At 41.0% G+C, this 24,626-nt stretch overlaps 1 protein-coding gene across 3 annotated transcripts in view; it reads right to left on the reverse strand.

The window, feature by feature from the left end:
• The window catches only part of IFT80 (intraflagellar transport 80), a 176,815-nt gene that overhangs the window by 117,117 nt on the left and 35,072 nt on the right, over positions 1-24,626 (reverse strand). For all 3 annotated transcript variants that reach the window (XM_030215943.1, XM_030215942.1, XM_030215945.1), the window contains exons 6-7: positions 5,589-5,698; positions 3,940-4,029 (exon numbers count right to left, since the gene is read on the reverse strand). In XM_030215943.1, coding sequence (XP_030071803.1) covers positions 3,940-4,029; positions 5,589-5,698 — 200 coding nt within the window. The remainder of the gene's footprint in view (positions 1-3,939; positions 4,030-5,588; positions 5,699-24,626) is intronic.

Raw genomic sequence — 24,626 nt, forward strand, 5'->3', positions numbered from 1 at the left:
AACAAGACTGCCATTGGGACTTAGGGCCAAAGTGTTTTATTCTCAATTCAGTTCCACTCCCAACATCAAAATGCAGTTCACAAAAATGGTTCAGGCCGGGTTCAAAACTCCAGCAAACATTCAGTTCCACTACCTTCCCCTCTCCCTCAGAAGGGCTCAGACAAAGTTCAGCCTGCTTTTCTATACATCCCAATAGTTTCAACACTTTCACAAATATTGTCTTCACAGGAAACCAATACTCAATTCACCTGTCCTCTTCACAACATCCAGTAGGACCCTGTACTGAGCAAGGCTAGCAGTTTTCCTCCAACCTCACAGCACCACAACCTCTATGGCCTCTCACACTGCCTTCATGTGCTGGACAGGCCTACATTTTCATTCTCACCCTCCATGGTAGCTTACTCTTCCCCCCCAGGGAAGCTCCAGTGGCAGGCCCTTTCCATCCTTCACCTACTCCATGGATTCTCTCTCTCCCCCCTGGTGGCTGGGAGCCACCCGGAAATCATCCCCTTCTCTCACAGCTGGGGGGAATTATATACTGGCGATGCAGCCAAGGGACTGAGCTTCACCTCCTCTTCTCCCTCTAGTGGGGGAGTAACTGGCTCACCTAGCACTAAGCCATTGCTCCCCCTGCTGGTGTTGGAAATCCATTCCACCCTTTTGGGGCTACCCTCCGCCCTCCTTCTTGCAAAGGCTTCTGGGAATCGTAGTTCGGGGATTAGCTGCCTCTCTGCGTGGCCCCGGATGCTAGCCTTGTCACAATGGACAAATCTGCAGCAATCTAGGACTGGCCACAACCCATGGGCCTTAAGCCCTTCAGAGATTACTGGGCTTTGCCAACTATTACCAGCAATTTATCCACAATTACTCCAGTATTATGGCACCTCTCACTGCCCTAACTCACAAAGAGGCAGACACCCACATTTGGTCAACTGAAGCTCAGCTGGCCTTTCCAAGTTTAAGAAGGCCTTCCTGTCGTCTCCCATACTGCAACTGCTTGACATATCGCACCCCTTCTTTGTTGAAGTGGATGCTTCCTCCTTAGGGGCTGGAGCCATTCTCTCTCAGGTCTCCCCCAGCGGAAGACTTTTGCTTTGTTCCTTCTTCTCTAGGAAGTTCACCCCGGCCAAGCAGAACTATAACACTGGGGATCATGAACTTCTAGCCATCAAGATAGCCCTGGAGGAGTGGCGACACCATTTGGAAGGGGCTGCGTACCCGTTCACCATCACCACTGATGATAAGAACTTGGTATATTAACAAAAAGCCAAATGACTGAACCCCTATCAGGCTAGATGGTCACTCTTCTCCCACTTTGATTTTTGCTTGACCTATCATCCGGCAGAGAAGAATGCCCAGGCAAATGCCCTTTCCTGGTCCTTTAATTTCACTAGCACCATCTCCAAGCCTCAACCCATCATCAATCTAAGAAAGTTTCTGGCTATCTCCCAGATTACTGTGCCCCCTGGGAAGACGCTGGCTCCAAAGCGGCTAAGAAAGGAGATCTTGCAGTGGGCGCATGACTCTAAATTGTCAAGACACCCGGGAATAAAGAGGACACACCAGCTGGTGGAAAACCTTTATTGGTGGCTCAAATGGCTAAGTGCAAGAATATGTCAACTCATGTGTCAATTGTGCCAGGAATAAGTTAGTGCATATGCACCGGTGGGGCTTGCGCCAGCCTCTTCCAGTTCCTGAGCGACACTGGTCAAATATTGCCATTGATTTTGACAGCGATATTCCACCCTCTCAAGGGTATACAGCTATCTGGGTGGTGGTAGATCGCTTCTCTAAGATGGCACTCTTTGTTCCCCTGAACTTCCTTCTGATGGCTGCCTCCTTGGCCCAGCTCTTTACCAAGGAGATCTTTTGTCTCCATGGACTGCCAGAATGCATAGTCAGTGACTATGGAGTTCGGTTCACATCTCGCTTCTGGCAGAAACTATGTAAGAAGTTTGGTGTCCAGTTGGACTTCCCCTTAGCCTATCACCCTCAGTCTAACGGCCAGACAGAGAGTAAACCAGACACTAAAGAGTTTCCCCATGAACACCAAGATGAGTGGGCGCTTGTACTTCCTTGGGCCCAGTTCTCATATAATAACCATGTTAGTACAGCGACCAGCTCTTCTCCCTTCTATGTGGTGTATGGGCAATATCGTCAGATTCCAGTATCAATCCACATTTCCTCCTCCACACCCACCATCCAGCAGGCGGCCAGAGATATCCAGGAAATTTGGCACCAGATTCGGCAACTACTCATGCAGACATCAGCCAGCTAAAAGAAGCAGGCTGATTGCAAGCAACGGCCAGGTACCACATTTTGCCATGGGGAAAAAGTGTGGCACAGCAACAGACACCTTCAGCTCAAGGTGCACTCTCAGAAGTTCGCATCCAGGTTCATCAGCCCTTTTGAAAGTGCAAAGTCAGCTGGGTCCAGTTATATATCTGTTACATCTTCCCTCCCTCCCCCACCATGGGCATCCACAACACCTTCCATGTCTCCCTGCTAAAACCTGTAGGGTTACTGATAATGGAGGCTAAAGACCCTCCACCACTTATACCAGCAGTTGTCACTGACCTCGAGTTTGAGGTACAGGGCACACTGGATGCTAAGAGAATCAGGGAGAGACCACACTATCTCTGGCCTGGAAGGGGTATGGACCAGAAGACAACAAATGGGAATCTGCTGTCGTGTGAACCTCAGTATACTGCCTTTATCCCCTGAAGCCCGAACCTAGAGGGCTGGGGAGGGGGCACTGTCATGCCTCTCACCTGGTTCGGGAAGCCACTAGAGTCCTGCAGCATGCTGTGCCAAAGAGTCCTGTGACTTTACTTCCTGGCTGCTGCACTTCCCTTTTATAGCCCTAGGATGGGGTGCTGACAGATGACCTCACTTCCTGGCTAGGAATATATAAGGAAGTGCTCTACACTCCTCCAGTGCTTCAGCAACAGGCTTCCAGAGTTGTGCCTCTCCAGTGTTTGTTGTCTGGTCAGTTCCTGCTTCCAGACCTGTTTGTTCCTGCTTCTAGCCCAGTTTGCTTCTGCTTCCAGACCAGCTTGTTCCTTCTTCCAGCCCTGTCCATTCCAGTCCTGCTTGTTCCTGTCTCCAGCCTTGCTGTTCCAGCTACTCCCTAGCCTCAACTCTGTCAGGCCAGCCCCTAAGGGCTCTCTTAAGAGCCAACCTCTAGACAAACTCTCTCATGTTCAGCCAGTCTGCTAGGCACTGCCTAGTGCTACGCTTCTACCTGTCCGATTCAGGTCTGCCTTCTCCAGCTCTCAGACTGTCTTCGTCAGCAACTGTCAATGAGGGCCTGCGTGGCGCTTACGCCACATAGGTACAGTCAACCTTAAAGTGACAAACTGATTCCAATAAAGAATAGACATCACACCTATATACTGGTAAAAGTTACAAATCATAGGGATTTATTCAAATAAAATCTGTATTTTGGACTTTTCTCATATTTAAATTGTCAACAGTTCCTGTGTTCTGGCTTTTCATGGCAGCATAATATTGAACGCTGTTGAAATGCAGCAACACTAGAATCAAGGCAGATCCGCTCTTGCAGTTTTTGTGGAGATCAATATGGAATTTGGTACAAATGATTAATTTAAAGCAACCAGTACAAATCTGGTTCAGAAGAATGACAATCAAAATAGAACACACACACACAATATACAGACCAATATAAAACAGAAACCAAATCTATATAGAGACATATATAAATTGTTTTTCTACTATACTATCCATTTTACAAACTTTCCTACTATTTTGAAATTTGTATTGTGCAAACATCAATATTACCATTTCTTTAACAATAAAAATAAACAGTTGCTTTTTTGTAGTTTAACCTTTAACGCCATAAGAATATATGAAAAAGAGGAAACATAATGCCATTAAACTTTGTAGCGTGAACTGAAAATATTTCAGAATGTTACAAACCTTGTATTTACAGTCTTCACCAGCAGACAGGATAAGATCATTGATCACATTCCAATCTACTTTCAAAATAATGCCATCATGTGCTTTCCACTGTTAAAGGCAAAATAAATTAGTTTTAGATTTCATGTATACAATTTATTCCATTTACAGACCTGTTTTTTTTCTCCCTAGTTACTGCTCTGTCCATTAAAATCTTTTATTAAGATGGGCTAGTTAACCACTGAGCCTAGTCTAGTATAGGATACTTCAAAATAGAAGATTAAATTACATTGAGCTTAGAAGTTTCAGTTAGCCCTTCTAATGTCTGATTTATCTGCCAAAAAAGATGAAAAAACAACAACAACAAAAGAATATCTATCTATCTATCTATCTAGATATAGATATAGATAGAAAAACAGACAAACAATGGGGAACTTTTTATTTTTTTCTCTTAGAAATTTGGCTTTCCAAAACAACACTTGAAAGATCTCATAATCAAAATTGAATCAGGCAATATTTTATATTCTACCATTCAAAATATACTGATGCTATGTTATGTGACTTGAAACATTGACATGGTGATCTGACAAGGATCTTATGTTTTTCTATATTAAACATTGAAAAAACCTAGCATCCAATGGGCACAGATCACAAGATTCATGATCTTTAGTATTCCATTTTAATATTAATGAGCTACAGTGAATACAGTGTAGCTAATTTAATATTTTTCTCACATTGCTCTGACTTATTCTTCATTGTCAGTACATGTTGAGTACCGAATTTGTCTCATAGCACATTAGCACACTTTAAGAGGTTCATTTTCAAAGCACTTAGACTTCTAAGTCTAAGAGCTTTGAAAATAAGCCCTTTATTAAATAGGTCCCCTTATATTCTAGGACCAGCTTTAATATTGTTAAAATGGAGAATATTTTTATTTTGAAAACAACTGTTATACTTTTAGATATTTTTCTTTAAATTCTGGTAGAATCTAACCTAGTTGGAACCAACTTTTACTGGACTTATATAGACCTCTCTTCTTATTCTCCTGGGATTATTTCCACCCATTTTATAAAACCTCTTCTCCTTGTCTTTGGCCAGGGATGACTAATCACAACTTCCAGAACCTATGTTTACTATACATTCATTTTCGCAACTAACACATGGTAATTGCAAAGCTTCTGCAGTAATGGTTGAGGGTATGCCTAGTATCTTCCCACACAATTAATGTAGAGACAATACACTTACTAGACATCAAATGCATTGCAGATAATGTGGATCACTTAACGCTACTTACTGAGGTGTCTAAATGATATGAATTATATGTTGCACTATTGGTTACACATGGTATGTTACCATGCATTAACTGCAAGGTATAGCCTATGACCATTCTCTATCCCATTCCCTGCTGTGCAGTTAGTGTGTGAATTAGCTGAACTATTTATCAAACCACCGCATGTTAACAGTGCACATTAATTTCTCTGTTTAGTGAATTTTAATGAAATTCACCCCAAGATACTTGTCCTGTGGTCATGTCCCTCACAATTATGTAGGGAAATAATTTTATGCCTCAAGGCATGCTGTTTCAGCCAAGTCATTTAAAGGTAGCTTGCAATGCTATACATGTGAAATATGCTACCAGTTTGTTAAGACATCTGTGGCATTTGTAGTACCTGTAAAACTTTCGCACTTGGTTGAAGAGGTTTTATTACCAGCTGCTTTCCTGTTGTATACAAAACTTTTTCTGAATCAGGGCTCCAAGTTACTGAGTAAACTGGTGCTCCTTGGAAAAAAAAAGAAGAGAGAAAAAGCAAAAGAAAAAGTAAAGGAGGGTGCTATGATTTTTATATGCAGAACTTGAAGAATTTTTTTATTGACCTCTTAATCATGCATTGCAAAACATAGATCAAGTATATGCTTCATAATATATCAACATCTAAATTTCCATATAAACAACATCAATTCCACTTCACAGGGAGACACAAAGCTGAGCATAGAGAGCAAAAAAACTCCTTCAAACATAAAAAACAATTGAAACAGACATCAATAAAACCATTAGAAACTCTAATTAATATTTGTACCTGCTAAATCCCTATTCTCAACATTACCTTGAACTATTAACTTATCTGAAGGAAATTTCTCAAGATGAATAGGCTCCAAAAATATATAACAATTGCTCTCGTACTTGACCAGACACTCGCAAGGAATCTTAAGAAAGGATGCCGCCAAAGCTAAAGTTTTAGACTTTAGTTGTAAGAAGGCTTGCCATCGTAATTGTGTAGGTCTGTAACGTTGGGAAATATTACAACAGACTTTTCACAAACAAGCAATTCTTTAAAAAAAATATGTTTTAGTATTGCCATCTTCTGCTCTTCAGAGAGAAAGGTAACTAGCAAACTAGCTCTTTTAGGCTCCCTTTTACTAAGGCATGCTCACGTTTTTAGCATACGGTAAAATTGTGGATGCGCTAAATGTTAGAGACGCCCATAGGAATGCACTGGCGTCCCTAACGTTTAGCGCGCTCACAATTTTAGCACTCTGCTTCCTCTGCGGACCACTTGACCTGGGCAACGTAAATCTCGTAATGGACCTCCCAGCCAGACAGGCTGGCATCTGAAGTCACAACCTCTCACTGAGTGATGGGGAAATCGGACACCCCTGGAGAGACTCCCCTGCCCCAGCCACCAATACAAACACTGCCTGGCCACCTGTGTTCAAGGAAGCCAAATGTTGTAATTCTGCGACACAAGAGACCAGCAGCTGAGTAAGAACTCCTGCAACAGATACGTATGCACCCATGCCCAGGGAACCACTTCCACGGCCGCTGTCATGGACCCTAGAACTTGAACGTAGTCCCAGACCTGTAGCTGGGTCTGTCATAACAGAAGGCGAATCTGCTGCACAAGCTTCCTGCATCTGTGAGACGTAAGAAAAACCTTCTCCGCCTTTGTGTCAAACAATGTGCAAAGGTACTCCAACTTCTGTGATGGAATGAGCCTGCTCTTCTCAAAGTTGATCACTCAACCCAACAACTGCAGGAGCTGGATCACCCGAGAGGTCGCCTCTACACTGTTCTGGTAGGAAGATGCGCAAATAAGACAGTTGTCCAGGTAAGGATGCACTCAGATTCCTTGGCGCTGCAGAAATGCCACCAATACAACCATCACTTTGGAGAATGTCCTTGGCGCTGTGTACGACTAGAATGGTATAGCTGTCAACTAGAAGTGAAAGCCCAAAACCACAAAGCACATGAATAGCTAATGAAGTGGCCAAATGGGAACATGAAGATACGCTTCCTTGAGGTAGAGAGCACTGAGAAACTCCCCCACTTGCACCGATGAGATGAGCGACCTCAGAATTTCCATGCAAAAGTGGGAGATGTAAAAACACTGGTTTAGGCCTTTGAGATCTAAGACTGGCCACATCATGCCCTCCTTTTTGGAAACCACAAAGTATATGAAGTATATTCCCCTTCCAATCTCCAATGGGGGAACAGGCACAATAGCCTGAACAGCCAAAAAGGCATTGATTGTCCTTTGGATTTGCGCTGCCTTGGTTGCTCCCTGACACGGAGAGTGTAAGAAGACACGAGTGATCAAGCAGGAGAACTCTAATTTGTAACATTTTTGCAGATTATCCAGGACCCACTGGTCTGTAGTCATCTTTGCCTACTCTTCCCAAAACTCATGAAGATGCCCTCCAACGGGAAGGAAAGAGTGGACTGGCCTTGCATCACTGGGATGGCCTGGAAGCATTACTAGCCGTTGCTGCTTGCGACACGGGCTTCCTGTCCCCTCGAAAAGAAGACTATCGCAATAGAAAACGGGACTGCTGTCCAAAACCCTATCTGCAAGGCCTATACCTCCTACTGTCCAGAAACCTAGCATGGGACTAACCTGAAGAGTGGCTCGAGGACTTAGGCTTGTCCTCTGGCAATCTCGGAGGCTTAACCTCTCCCAGCTCCTTCACCAGCTGAGGTCCTCCCCAACAACCATTTACCCCGAAAAGGCAACTTTATCAGGCATGCCTTAGAAGGCGTATCAGTGGCCCAGTTTCTCAACTACAGCTGCATATGAGTGTGACCACCAAAGACATGCTCCTACGTACTGTAGATCGCATACGCCAAATAAGCCAACCCAGCCTCTAACTGTGGAGTCTCCTGTGACCCGCTAATACCACTGCAGACATGCTCTTGCTACAAAGAATATCGGACACCCTAAAAATGCTTGGAGTCACCATCGATCGACACCTAACACTTGAGAGCCACGCGAAAAATACAACCAAAAAGATGTTCCACCCAATGTGGAAACTAAAAAGAGTAAGACAATTCTTTCCAAGGACTGTCTTCCGAAATCTGGTACAATCAATGGTACTCAGTCATCTAGACTATTGCAACGCACTCTACGCTGGCTGCAAAGAGCAAATAATCAAGAAACTTCAGACTACCCAGAATACTGCAGCCAGACTCATATTCGGAAAAACAAAATATGAAAGTGCTAAACCCTTACGAGAAAAGCTACATTTGCTCCCACTCAAAGAACGCATCACGTTCAAAATCTGTACCCTAGTTCACAAAATCATTCATGGTGATGCCCCAGCCTACATGTCAGACCTGACAGACTTACCACCCAGGAATGCAAAAAAATCATCCCGCACATTCCTTAATCTTCACTTCCCCAACTGTAAAGGTCTAAAATACAAACTAACACATGCGTCAACCTTTTCCTACTTGAGCACACAATTCTGGAATGCACTACCGCGCAACTTAAAAACGATCTATGAATTAACTAACTTCCGCAAACTTCTGAAGACCCATCTCTTTGACAAGACATACCACAACGACCAACACATGTGAACTTCCACACATGTACCCAGAACTGTCCTACAAAGTTTACTTGTTATTCTACTATCATGTTTTATCATTATCATGTTATCCTTCTGTAATACCAAATGTCTAATTTTTACATATTTCCACTATTCATGACATATTGTAAGCCACATTGAGCCTGCAAAGAGGTGGGAAAATGTGGGATACAAATGTAAAAAATAAATAAATGTACATAAGTACATAAGTAATGCCATACTGGGAAAAGACCAAGGGTCCATCGAGCCCAGCATCCTGTCCACGACAGCGGCCAATCCAGGCCAAGGGCACCTGGCAAGCTTCCCAAACGTACAAACATTCTATACATGTTATTCCTGGAATTTTGGATTTTTCCAAGTCCGTTTAGTAGCGGTTTATGGACTTGTCCTTTAGGAATCCGTCCAACCCCTTTTTAAACTCTGCTAAGCTAACCGCCTTCACCACTTTCTCCGGCAACGAATTCCAGAGTTTAATTACACGTTGGGTGAAGAAAACTTTTCTCCGATTTGTTTTAAATTTACTACACTGTAGTTTCATCGCATGCCCCCTAGTCCTAGTATTTTTGGAAAGCGTGAACAGACGCTTCACATCCACCTGTTCCACTCCACTCATTATTTTATATACCTCTATCATGTCTCCCCTCAGCCGTCTCTTCTCCAAGCTGTATAGCCCTAGCCTCCTTAGTCTTTCTTCATAGGGAAGTCGTCCCATCCCCGCTATCATTTTAGTTGCCCTTCGCTGCACCTTTTCCAATTCTACTATATCTTTCTTGAGATGCGGCGACCAGAATTGAACACAATACTCAAGGTGCGGTCGCACCATGGAGCGATACAACGGCATTATAACATCCTCACACCTGTTTTCCATACCTTTCCTAATAATACCCAACATTCTATTCGCTTTCTTAGCCGCAGCAGCACACTGAGCAGAAGGTTTCAGTGTGTTATCGACGACGACACCCAGATCCCTTTCTTGGTCCGTAACTCCTAACGTGGAACCTTGCATGACGTAGCTATAATTCGGGTTCTTTTTTCCCACATGCATCACCTTGCACTTGCTCACATTAAACATCATCTGCCATTTAGCCGCCCAGTCTCCCAGTCTCGTAAGGTCCTCTTGTAATTTTTCACAATCCTGTCGCGATTTAACGACTTTGAATAACTTTGTGTCATCAGCAAATTTAATTACCTCGCTAGTTACTCCCATCTCTAAATCATTTATAAATATATTAAAAAGCAGCGGTCCTAGCACGGACCCCTGAGGAACCCCACTAACTACCCTTCTCCATTGTGAATACTGCCCATTTAACCCCACTCTCTGTTTCCTATCCTTCAACCAGTTTTTAATCCACAATAGGACATTTCCTCCTATCCCATGACCCTCCAATTTCCTCTGTAGCCTTTCATGAGGTACCTTGTCAAACGCCTTTTGAAAATCCAGATACACAATATCAACCGACTCCCCTTTGTCCACATGTTTGTTCACTCCTTCAAAGAATTGAAGTAAATTGGTCAGGCAAGATTTCCCCACACAAAAGCCATGCTGACTCGGTCTCAGTAATCCATGTCCTCGGATGTGCTCTGTAATTTTGTTTTTAATAATAGCCTCTACCATTTTCCCCGGCACCGACGTCAGACTCACCGGTCTATAATTTCCCGGATCTCCCCTGGAGCCTTTTTTAAAAATGGGCGTTACATTGGCCACCTTCCAATCTTCCGGTACCACGCTCGATTTTAAGGATAAGTTGCATATCACTAGCAGTAGCTCCGCAAGCTCGTTTTTCAGTTCTATCAGTACTCTAGGATGAATACCATCCGGTCCAGGAGATTTGCTACTCTTCAGTTTGCCGAACTGCCCCATTACGTCCTCCAGGTTTACCGTGAAGTCAGTAAGTTTCTCCGACTCGTCCGCTTGAAATACCATTTCCGACACCGGTATCCCACCCAAATCTTCCTCGGTGAAGACCGAAGCAAAGAATTCATTCAGTCTCTCCGCTACGTCTTTGTCTTCCTTGATCACCCCTTTTACCCCTCGGTCATCCAGCGGCCCAACCGATTCTTTTGCCGGCTTCCTGCTTCTAATATACCGAAAAATTTTTTTATACCGAATAAATAATGAATAAATAAAGGAGCTGCACACAGATGCCTGTAGGCCCAGAAATGCCACCTTGAAAGCCTGTGTCAAGGCATTCTCCAGCTTTCTATCCTGCAGATCCTTTATGCCCCCTTCTACAAGTAGTGCAGTTGTGTCTTGGTCACTGCCGTAACCAAAAATCCCAGGGAGGTAGCTTAAAACAAACTAGTTGCCTCCAAGGAACTTTCAGTCTTTTTTTTTTTAAAGCAAACATAAGAAGCTGCAGCTCCCACCCTGTATAAATTAAAGATTATTGCCAAGCCATTATTATACTGATCCTTAAATCTGCTTCCCTCGGATGACCAAATGGCCCTGGAAGTAGTTATATTAGCAAAGGAATCACAAATGACTTCACACACACACTGGATCTAATTGGTTCGAATTGATTATGATATTACAGCTGCCATCATACATAGTTCCTGAACCTAATATCAGTGATGTCTAACACATGTCTGCTCCCCTTACTGCAAATCAATTAGGGGGGTGCAGCTACAAAGTTTAAAATTAATGCCTTAGCGCACAATTTTACTTTAAACAGAGAGCACTACCTCTATAAATATATAATTTAAAAAAAATGCATATTTAACTACTAAACAAAAATGTGTCCCTTACTTCAACATGTTAAACTACAGTAAATATTTTATATTTTAGAAAAATAACAGCAAAGTGTACACTGTTGAAATACTGCTTTCTATGCTATAGTAACACAATATCTGAATTAAGAACTTCTTTAAGACAACTGAAATACATTTTGCCTTCATTCCTGTGGTTAAAGTTACTTTCTACAGGTTGAAAAACCTAGATTATTTGTTTTTAGAGAGAGATAAAAAGGGCTGACATTTAGCCCAACAGCAGGTGCTTGTGGTTTCTTAAAAATGTCAAGAGGCCACATGATCCAACAGCAGACAGTAAGAAAAACAACACTTAAGGACAAAATTGATTAAAAATCCAGTTCTAACATCAGAAAAACAAATTTTCATATTTTAGAAATGATACGAATATAAAAATTTATTTTGCATATATTTTGTTTTGTTGTAAGACATCACAGTTGATCATGATTTTAAGTTCACTTCATAGTTGTTTAGCTTAATACGGGCATCTTTTCTGAAGAACACAATTCAAAATTGGCTGATTTCAGAGTTCAGACTGAGTTGTGCATGGTTAAAATATAAAAAGGTAATATCCGCATACAGATAATATGTTAGAAAGTCTATAAACTGAGGTTATACTATGCATATCAGGATATAATGTGCATTCTTGGAAAGGAGTTTACTTTAAAAATGGCTTTGAAACTGAAACACACTTGCACATTCTCTCTCTTTTCTTTCTTCTACTATGTCATGTGGAGGGTAATATTATAAACAATTTCATACATAAAAAGGTCTCATTACTTTTAGGTGTGACCTAATTTTAACACAATGCAAACTGGCATGTATTTGTACAGTAGTAGTAAACTGGCAAGAGTCTGAGCAGAGTCACAATTTACACCTTTTTTTTTTTTTTTAATAAAATACTCATGTACTATTCACACTAACATTTAGGTACTATTTCTGCAGGATCTGTGCCAGTATCTTATAAATCAAAAATCACAACAATCTGTTTAATAGAGGTACTGTATCATCAAAAAATGTTATCAAATTAAATTGATTTAAATTGTTATTGCTATGTAATTATCATTATTATTTGTTACATTTGTATCCCACATTTTCCCACCTATTTGAAGGCTCAATGTGGCTTTCATCTTACAGTAAGGTGATCACCTAGACCGGTATGGAAACACATACAATTTGATGTTAGGGTCGGGTAAAGTTAGTATATTCAGGTTCCTAGGGATAGAAGAAAGGAAGTGATATATAGTGTCAAGTACAGTTTATGGTTTGCCGTGTTGCAGATTGGAGGCATCTAGGTTAGGTCGGTGGGGAATGCTTTTCTGAATAGGTAGGTCTTTAATGATCTCCTGAAGTTTAGATGGTCGTAGATTGATTTCACAGTCTTTGGCAGTGTATTCCACAATTGTGTGTCTATATAGGAGAAGTTGGATGCATAGGTTGATTTGTATTTGAGACCTTTGCAGCTCGGGTAGTGGAGGTTTAGGTAGGTACGTGATGCTCTAGTTCATCAACTCAATTAGAAAATGTAGGGAAAGGAACCACTAAAATCATTTGTTCACCAGTTATATTTACCATAATATGTAATCATTGCTCAAAAAAAAAAAAGTCAGTTAACTTTGATTTTTTTTTCCTTTTTTTCAATTTTTATCTTCTTTTTTCAGGTCTTTGCTGTTAATTCAAATTGCTTCAAATCACTCTTCCAAACAGTAACCATATAAAAATGGTCCAACAACAAGAACTTTTTAAATGTACTTATATTGACATAATTTAATAAAGCTAATAAGATTAACTTTATTTAACAGTGTTGATAAGTATATTTTAAAAATTCTTGTTAGGAGCATTTTTATATTGCTACAATTTGGAAGAGTGCACACCAGAAGCCCTGGATAACCAGACAGGCCCATCAAATATGGGCAAAGATTCCTCTAGATATTCCTTCCAGTATTTATCACTCACATTTTGAAACAAAGCCTTCAGGCACACTGCCGTAAAGTACCAATGAATTAAGACCTTGCATCCATTTTCAACGAAGTGGCTAGCAATAACTATTTTATATGTTCTAACTATAATGTCATCCTCAATGTTCCTTACTCATCTCCACTCTAGATTCTCTTCCCAAAGGTACATATAGTTTCATTTTCCCCTTTCTGTCTATTCAACAGCTTATAGATACTGGAGATGCAGCCCTCATTTATAAGCCCGCAGCAAGAACTGTAATCTGGTAAAGCTAGATGGTAACTCAAATTTTAATAAATAAAATGAAATGAAAATAAAAGGTATTTTCTGAGCCCTTGGATCCTTAAACATTTTCTGACCCCTCAAGTAACACTGAACCTGTAGAAATGGGAAAATATCACCAGAACTGTCTCATATAGGTTAGCCCTACCTCATCCCATCACTCAAATACTTCTATTATCCTGTCTAGGATGAAATTTGCTACAAAATCTCAAGGGAGTATACCAATAATAGGTTTTCCCCTTTAATAGCTTATTCTTTAATTTACCCCACACTGCCATAGTTAACGACACAAATGGATGATCTTCCCACCTTCCTCCATCCATCTCCATCGAAAGCCAGGAAACTTGACAAAGGGGGATCCGATGACAAATCTTCCTGCTCCAGTTCCACTCATTGTTGACCCTAAACATTTTGTCAATCTAAGATGGCTTCTAATTGGGCAGCCTGATAATACTTTTAAGATCTGGGCAGCCAACCCACCATCTGTTTCAGACTTGAACAGGGTCTCCTTAGCTACTCTTAGTGGCTTGCAATTCCATATGAAGCTCAATCACCTATGAAAAACTCACAACATCTTCCATAGAACTGCAAATGAAAGGGTATAGAAAAGATACAGGAACTTAGGGAGCACCACCTTCTTAACTGTTTCCACCCTTCCCAGCCAAGATATACTTAATTTAGCCCATCTCTATATATCTCAGGTCATCTTAGCCACCAAGGTTATTATTATTGTTTGCATTTGTATCCCACATTTTCCCACCTCTTTGCGGGCTCAGTGTGGATTGCTACAATTTTCACAAGGTTTCATAATTGAGAGCACATCCCTGCCATGATATACTTAATTTAGCCCATCTCCCTTATATCTCACATCATCTTAACCACCAAGGTTTCATAATTGAAAGCAAATAACCTACAACCATTTCCCATTAATTGCATGCCTAAATACCTAAGAGAAACAGGAACCATCCCAAAGGGGAAATGATTTTGCAGGGCCCAAACCTGCTCTTCCTGCAGGTTCACATTCAGAATCTCTGTTTTTATTTTTTTTTGGTCATATTAATTTTAAAGCCACAGAACTTTCCATAAGCCTGGAGCTCAGCCATTAGAGTTCAAAGGGTCTCTTCAAGTTCCGTAACCAAAAACAGAATATCATCTATGAAAAGGGAGCTTTCATGTCCAGAGACCCTGTATTCCCTTTATCTGACCATTTTCCTTACTCTCTGTGCCAGAGGTTTCATAAACAGGGGACATCGCTGCCGCATACCCCTCCATAGTTCAAAAGTTGTGGAATAACCTCCATTGACTTTCATGGAAACCAAAAGGCCAGTTATATATTATGCATAGCCACTGAATAAATCTCAGCCCTGACCCAACCTTTTCTAAAACCTTAAACATAAACAGCCACTAGATCCTATCAGAAACCTTTTCGGCATCCACCAAGAGCAGCAGCTTGAAGTAACCCATCTTCTGAACCCTCCAGACAAAATTAAGCATTTGCCTAATATTATCCAATGCCTGTTGGATAGGTATAAACCTGAGCTGATCTTAATGAACTAGGTATCCCATCAAGGTCATTGGTCAGTTTATGCATACTCTAGAGAACATTTTGGTGTCAAGCCCCAAAAGGGATATTGGGCAATACAAACTACAAAATGTACAGATTTTGCCCTTCTTATGGAACACTCTAATCCTTGCTAATCACATGAAATAGGGCAACAGAGCACCCCCATCCAACTAATTGTAAAACTTTACCAGAGGAACTACCACTATGCTTTGGAATGTCTTATAACATTTGGCTACAAAGTCATCTACTGCTGGTGCCTTAATAGTCTGTCAACTTAACAGCATTAGAATGTAAGAATATAAAAATTGCCATACTGGATCAGACCAACGGTCCACCTAGCCTACTATCTTGCTTCTAATAGTGGCCAAGCCAGGTCACAAGTACCTGGCAGAATTGCAAAAATGTATAATATTCCATGTTACCTACACACCCAGGAATAAGCCTTGGCTTTCCTAGGTCTTCCTTAATAATATAGTTTATGGACTTTACCTCTAGGAATTTTTTGCAAAACAGTTAAAACCAGCTACTCTAGCTGCTTTTACCACCATCCTCCAGCACTGAGTTCCAGAACGTTAACCACCTCCTGCTTTCTAAACACTCCTCTTTTGTTATCATTTTAGGAAGGAAGACAAAGTACTGCAAGATTTCTCCCTCCAATGCCTTCCTCTCAGATGCATAAACTCCTGGTAGTATTCTACAAAGTGAGTACTTATAGACTCATCCTTAACCAGCTCTACCTCTCGAATACCCTTAATTTTGAGTATATCATTCTTTGCATCTAGACGTTTTAATCTATGGGCCATAATCCTCCTTGCTTTGTTAACATATTCAAAGAATGCCTGGCATATTTGGTGCATTTTGAAATGTATTTCCTCCACATATAAAGCTCTCAAACTCCTTGTCTGCTCCAATTGCTTAAGCACTTTCTTTGACCCACTGCCCAGTTTGTGAAGTTTCTAGTTTAGCTACAGTAGCTAACAGCTCAGCCTTCCTTTACCTCTTTTTATTGGTAGCATGTACTATAAATTTACACACTATCACTGTTTTTAAATATTCCCATATTATTAGAGAATGCTCTCCTCTATTGTTTATTGGCAAATATTATCCCATTTGATTTGTTCTACCACTGACTTATCCCCTAAAAACCCATCATTCAACCTCCTGCAGTGATCATCTGACCTTGGGGGTAATAACTCAAACTCTGCCCATACGATGGTCTGGTCAGACCAGGTGATGATTTCAATCTCTGCCTCACTTACTACCTGCGCTAATGACCCTTCAACACAAATTAGGTCTATTCAAGAACATCTCTTGTGCAGATCTTAATAGAAATGTACAGTTTCTAGTATTAGGGTGCCAAACCTCCAGATCTCCACAAGCTAAAGCAAGCGTTAGGAAGTTTTTAAATTTAGCCTATTGCTCTCCTTGACCCCTCCCGCCTTCCCTCCCTCTTCCACATTATATTTGACATGTTCCATAATTAGATTAAAGTCCCCCCCTACCAGGTTATCCTTGAACACCACTAATTTTTCTAGCAAATAATCAAAAATAACCCTTTGTTGTTAATTTGGGGCATAGACACTAAACAGACCAAATTTCTGAGTATTTATAGTTGCATTAACATATATTAGTCACCCTTCCGGTCTTTATATTCATATTAATACCTCCTTTTTTCTATCTGATTAGATGCCATCAAGACCCTAGGAAAATTTCAGTGTCTTAATAAATATTCATCCCCTGTACAAAACAAAGGTCACCTTCAATTATTTTGATTCCTAGAACAAAAGTTGCCTCTTCATGGAGGCATTCATGCCCCACACATTAGCTTATTCCTCATTGCCATAATTGACAGATCTTCTGTTGCCCTCCAGCCCTCATACTTCCCAGATCCCCTGAAGAAACCTTTCTTCCCCTCTCCCACCCACAGTAATCCCTTTCCCTCTGCTCCCTTTACCTACTAGCGACAATTCTGCCTGCTTCCTTCCTTCCCCACAAGCACCTAAACTGAAAGGAGGAAACCACCCCAGTAAAGCTCTTACCCCCCCCCCCCACAGATGCTCACTAGCCCTAAAAATTACATAATCTACACATGCCTGTTGCTCTAACCCCATATACTCAGACACACACCATTTGCTCTAGTCTTGCACATATCCAATCTCTCTTTCATAACTTAACCCTTCCACTTCACAATTTGTATTTCAATTTGAATCCACAGCATTTTTTTTCAGGGAGAAATTCTCTCCCAGAACTTTGCAGGAGGTTTAGTTGAAGCTCAAAAGGGAGGCAGACCCTTGAAGCCAGCTTTCTGCAGTCCTTTGAGAGTTTTCACCCAAACTGAAAATTCCAGGCCAAAAGGAAAAAACAACATCTATGTTTAATTCTGTCACCCCTCAGGCGCTTGGTAATCTCAATAAACTCTCATCTTCTCCTCAGAGTGATGAGGAACAGATCCACAAAAATTTGTAGCTGATGGGCCTCCCACTGCACATTCTTTGAATGTGTCATCATGAATACTTGTTGGTTCAGTGAATATTCCAAAAAACAGGTCACAAGGCCCCTTGGCCAATTTTGAAGTTGCTCCAGTAAGTTTCCAAGTTTAATCAATATTTGATATACCGCTCATTTTGTAACACTCTGAGCGGTTTACAAAACTATATAATATTCAAAGAAATATATATAAAAAAGGAAATACATCAAGGATAGCTTGACAGCATATTACTCCTGTCTATCCCAAGAGAAGCCTGAAAGCAAACTATATCCACTGGCTTCTGTTGGAACTACGTGTCATAGCCTTCAGACATTCTTTGAATATTTGTAATGATTGTTGTAGCCTGAGATGTGGTGGCAAAGTGCTCCAGACAGTACGGCCCAGAACACTGAAAATCAGGGTACATATATATTTATTTATTGGAATTTATTAACCGCCTTTATGAAGAAATTCACCCAAGGAGGTGTGAAGTAGGTACAGTTTAACAAACTCACAATTTTGTTAACAGCATAACAATAGTACAATGAAAGAGGAAAACTTGAAAACAGGAAACTGAAACCTAATAACAGGACTACTATGACACAGGATCAAAAATATACACATTTAACAGCAATTCAAATAAAGAGATATAATACGACGTAAGCATAATAGTGATGGGATATCTAACATGCACATAATTAGAACATTCAAATAACATTGCTATGATACTAATGCTTTTCTACAACACGCCTACCATATAGCTGAGGTGCCAAAAGCAGATATGGGGACAAGATGTGTGATACTGAGTCAGTTGGAATAAATAAATGAGTGGCTAAACTAAAGGCAACTTCTTTGTACAATTAATCAAGATATAAGGAACTGGTCTAAGTTACAGTATGTGTAGCAAGCTAGTCCAGGTACAGAATGAGTGTATAGTCAGTCACCTAATGTATTAAAGGCTTGGGAGACGAGCCAGGCTTTTATCTGCTTCCTGAAGTAGAGGTAGTCTCAAGTTATACATAGCCCCTCTGGGAGTAAATTCCAGATCGTGGGGGCTATTCCTGAGAAGGCTCGCTGGCGGGTATCACATTGTACAATTTCTTTTGATGAGGGGACAGATAGTGATGATCCTCGAGAGGATCTTTGAGGTCTCAAAGGTGTGTAAAGGGCTAACTTATTCTTTAAGTACTTTAAGTATAGTATCAAGACAGATGATATGAAAATAAAACAAGAGAATGTTTATTTAACACACAGATCACAATGGTGTACAAAATACATAAGGAATTTATAAAAGAAACGCCATAAGAATGATAGGTCAGAGATCACTCACACCTCAAGCTTCAATTAAAGGGTTAGGAAAGAGACAGCATTACCACAATGCCTCCGTGAGATGACACCCTTCCTTAGTCAATGCTAAGGACCTGAAAGGCCAATTAAAAAAAAAATGAGATTAACAGGGATGTAAAATTTTGGAAAGGAAAAAGTTCTAATCTTATAATGGGGGCTACACCCGATTATTTGTTAGTGAACTCCAAAGCAACGGTTAAGGATTAAAAAGATTATCAATGCCGATGAGCCTGAGTAATGCTGTTAGGAAGCCATTTTGCTGGTGACATACCCAATCTTATGATCTTTTACAAAGACTACAACAGACCACGCCGGAGGTAACGATCAGGGTGGGCAGAAGAGACGCTCCCGATCGAACGGGACGCATTTAGCGTTTGCTTTTCTATATATATGAGTCCTAGCTATTGCACATTTTAATCTAATGCCCTACTGTATGCAGACGTTAAGAATACACCACAAAGCAACTTGAAATATCGCATAGCCTTAATCAAGAGTACAAGGTGTTGTAGGACGCAAACAAAAAAAAATTTGGTATACCTAAATAGGTACTGTGTGTTACTATCTCCAACTTTGGAAGGAGTTTTGCAATACGGTGTCCAAAGCCATAGTGCCCTGCACCCAGGACATCAATCCCCGCATCTGTCTTCGCTCTAATTCAGCGTATTGTCTACAACGACACCTAGATCTTTTCTTGGGAGATGGCTCCCAAGTGGACCCTAGCATCAGCTGGCATTTTCTCAAAGTGATATACAACAGATAAACTGCATGACAGTTGCCAAAGACTAACAACGCAACCATCATACCTGATCATCTAACACCAAAATGAACACCGCCAAACTGCCTCTAACAATTTACTCCTTATCCCTAATTCACCACACACTAACCACCCCTCTTACAGATACCAACAACATACCCACAATACACAAGCTCAACAGACTACCCAGATATAATACATCTCATCAAAATAACAACAACCAAAACAATGGAAGAATTACCATATGCGGACAAAATCAATACAAAGGAAAGAAAGGACATAACAAACCCAGACTGTAAGAGAATAGACAACTAACAAAAATCAACACAACTTCGAACCTAACTGACCCCTACCAAACAATTCAAGTGGGATACATAAACGCCAGATCAGTAGTCAACAAAACAACAATAATAACAAGCTGGATCACGACAGACAACCTCGACCTTCTAGTCATTAGTGAAACCTGGATCCACGATCATAAGGACCCCATAATTTTAGATCTATGCCCCCCAGACTACAAAATCACTCACTGGACAAGGAAAGAAAAAAGAGGAGGAGGCATAGCACTAATCAATAGGTCCCACTTCACCGTAACAACAACAGCCGAGTCCATAACACCCCAACTTGAAATTGCCTCAGTTAGAGTCCAACATATAACCTTGCTCGACCACCTAAACGTTGTCTTGTTTTATAGACCACCAGGTAACTGGCATGAATGGCAACCACACTTCATGGATTTCACATCGAACACATGTGTATCTAACTCCAATCTACTTACAATAGGGGACATAAACCTACACCTAGAAGACCCTAACTCAACTAATGCACTTGAATGCAAGGATTTCCTCCAACTATGGGACCGCAACTGGCCAAATATGCAAACAACCCATGTCAAAAGACTCACACTTGACCTCATCACACACAAACTGTCCTCAGACTTAAACCTAATACTAACAGATACAAAATGGACAGACATACCATGGTCAGACCACCACAAATTAAACCTATCCCTACAATGGCGAAAAAAGGCTCATACCATAATCAAGAACGCACAACCTACACCACGCGAGGCCAAATTGACCCTGTAACATTCTGGCAACAAATCTACAAGAACGAATGGATAGCACAAACAGACTCGAAACACTATCTCCTAGATTGGGACAACAGATGTAGAAGCACATTAGACAACATAGCACCACTACAAACAAGAACCTCACGAAGACACAACTCGATACCATGGTTTAACGAAGAACTGAAAAAACTAAAACACAAGTTAGGAGGCTTGAGCGAGCATGGAATAAAATAAAAGATGAATACACACTCAACGCATGGAAACAAATGCAAAGAAAATACAAATATGCAGTAAGACAAACCAAAAGGTCATACTACAAAACCAAAATAGGGCAGACTACAAAGACACGCATAAACTTTTCCAACTCGTGAACAAACTACTAGATACCACATCGGTTATTACAACCAACACAGACACCCCATTAGCAGACAACCTTGCTAAATACTTCAATGAGAAAATTGTAAAGCTACGACTCACGTTACCACTTAATACCACCGACCACGAAAAATTCATTGATTGTCTGGATCCAATCACCGATGAATATCCAGCAGACCGAATCTGGACAAACTTCGCTCTACTCACTGATGAAACCGTCACCCAAGCGATCAACAGGTTCGCCAAATCCCATTGCAAACTGGACATATGCCCCAACAACCTAATAAAATCTGCCCTGCCCCTAAACGCTTCATAACAGACCTCACTGACGCACCTAAACTACATGTTACAACACGGACTCTTCCCTAAAGATAAAGGAAACATACTACTTACCCCAATACCTAAAGATTCAAAGAAAAAAAGCAAATGACATAACCAACTACTGCCCGGTAGCATCTATCCCTCTGGCAGTCAAACTAATGGAAAGTATGGTAACCAAGCAGCTTACCGACTACTTAAACAAATTCTCAATATTACATGAATCACAATCAGGATTTCGATCCAACCACAGCACCGAAACAGTACTAATCACTCTCCTAACCAAATTCAAACAAGCAATTGCAACTGGCAACAGTGTACTTCTCCTACAATTCGACATGTTCAGCGCGTTTGACATGGTAAGCCATAAAATGCTATTAAACATCCTAGAATACTTCGGGATTGGAGGAAACGTACTTAGTTGGATCAAAGGCTTCCTAACTGCAAGAACATACCAAGTGATATCAAATTCGAATACATCATCACCATGGAAACCAGAATGCGGATTATCCCAAGGATCACCGCTTTCACTGACCCTTTTCAACCTAATGATGACACCTCTAGCCAAATCACTATCCAACCAAGGCCTTAATCCCTACATCTACGCAGATGATGTCATGATCTACATCCCGTTCAAACATGATCCAACAGAAATCACAAATGAAATCAAACACAGCCTCCAAATCATGAATTCATGGGTGGATGCATTTCAATTAAAACAACACAGAAAAAACACGTCTCATCCACTCATCACAATATAACACGAACAAACCCGCCACTATAAACACCCCAAACTATACCCTTCTTGTTTCACATAGCCTGAAAATTCTCGGAGTTACAATTGACTGAAATCTCACACTAGAAAGCCATGCGAAAAATACAACAAAGAAAATGGTCCACTCAATGTGGAAACTCAAAAGAGCAAAACATTTCTTCCCAAGGGAAATATTCCACAGCCTGGTACAATCAATGGTGCTAAGTCACCTAGATTACTGCAATGCAATCTATGCTGGATGCAAAGAACAAATTATTAAGAAACTCCAAACTGCCCAAAACACAGCAGCCAGACTCATATTTGGAAAAACGAAATACGAAAGCGCCAAACCCCTAAGAGAAAAACTACACTGGCTCCCACTTAAAGAACGTATTACGGTCAAAATCTGCACTCTGGTTCATAAAATCATTCACGGTGAGGCCCCGGTCTATATGTCAGACCTCATAGACTTACCAACCAGGAACACTAAAAGATCAGCACGCACATTCCTGAATCTCCACTACCCCAGCTGCAAAAGACTAAAATATAATTAACAAATGCATCCAGCTTTTCCTACATAAGCACGCAACTATGGAATGCACGACCTAACTAACTTTCGAAAATCACTAAAAACCAACCTGTTCAATACGGCACACCACAATGATCCATCCTGAATACCAGACAACGAAACTCAAACCAGAACTGGACAAAACCGAACTCTTTATACTTGACTGCCTCAGTTACTCTATCACGAATGAACTTTAATGCAATACCACTTTATTCCTCATTACGAATATGAACTCTCTATACTTGACTGCTTAATCTACTCTGTCACTCATGAACTTTAATGCAATACCACTTTGTATTTCTCATTCCGGAAATGGCGATCACCATTACGGAATAATGTAAGCCACACTGAGCCTGCAAATAGGTGGGAAAATGTGGGATACAAATGCAATAAATAAACAAAACTGTTTTAAATTCTATTTCTTTTCATTTGCACTCATATACACCAATCTATACAGTACAATTTATGAATTTAAAATAAATTAAATTAACTGCTTAACCAAATTTCAATCAGTATTTCAGGATGACAAATGTTAGATTGAAATATTCCATAGGTGTACACTATAAATCTCAAATTTGACACAATAAGAAAGTTGTTTTTTTTTTATTTTTAAGATGTTTGATGAATAAAAGTCCTGTTCATTTCAATAATTTCTATTAGGGCTGCATGATTAATGCGTTAATTGTTTAACTAGCTTTAAAAAAATTTACCACGATTAAAGCCGGGGGCTCACCTTAACACCTTCCATTGGCTGCCTCTCTTTATATTCCAAGTCTCATTCTGGTGTTCCAATAGCCTCTCTCGGAACTTCAAGTCACATTCTGGTGCTCCAAGCCTTACTCTGTCTTACTGAAAATGTTGGAAGGAGCATCTCCTGTCACAGACCCTGGTAGAGCTGCCGATTCTCCTTCAGAGCCACTCACGCTGCAGGCCCCCTTAAGAGCTGCTGATCCCCCTACAAAGCTGCTGCTGCCCCTGACCCCCCCCCCAACACCTCCCCAAAACTGCAGGTGCCACTGAGGCCCCGCCCCCCCACCTCATAGCTGCTGGTGCCTCTGACCACCTCCCCTATGAGAGTTGCTGGTGTCGCTGACACCCCCCCCCCCCCCATGATAGCTGCTGGTGTCACTGGGACCCCGTTGAATGCAGGTATCGCCACTAGGACCTCCTTCTGAGTCACTGGTAAGATTTGGAAAATCATCAGACACAAGCTACTTTCTCTTCCTCACTTTAATCATACTGCAAGAGGAGGAGAGAGTGAACAGATGCAAATTGTACCACTTCCTCCTCCTGTGTCTGCCTGGAGCTAACTGCTTATGTGAACTGTGAGGGCCTCTGTACAGCCCCATGGTTCACATGAGCAGTTGGACTCTAGGGGCCAGATGCACTAAACTTAACACGCCATTAACGAGCAAGTAGTAAACCCTGGCATGCACTAAAGACTTTTTTCCGACGACGGTAGCAGCTAATGAAAACGGAATGCAGATGAGCAAATTGTGTAGAAACCCTATTGTAATGAGATGCACTAACCTTTTCCGATTGCCTTAACGCTGGAAAATCTAACGAGAGGTCTGTACCTCTCGTTGGGGGTAGCGTGGGATTGAAAAACTGCAACAAAAAGTAACAAAAAAAATGCAACAAAAAGT

The sequence above is a fragment of the Microcaecilia unicolor genome, chromosome 10 (assembly GCF_901765095.1).
Source record: "Microcaecilia unicolor chromosome 10, aMicUni1.1, whole genome shotgun sequence".
Classification (NCBI taxonomy): Eukaryota; Metazoa; Chordata; class Amphibia; order Gymnophiona; family Siphonopidae; genus Microcaecilia; species Microcaecilia unicolor.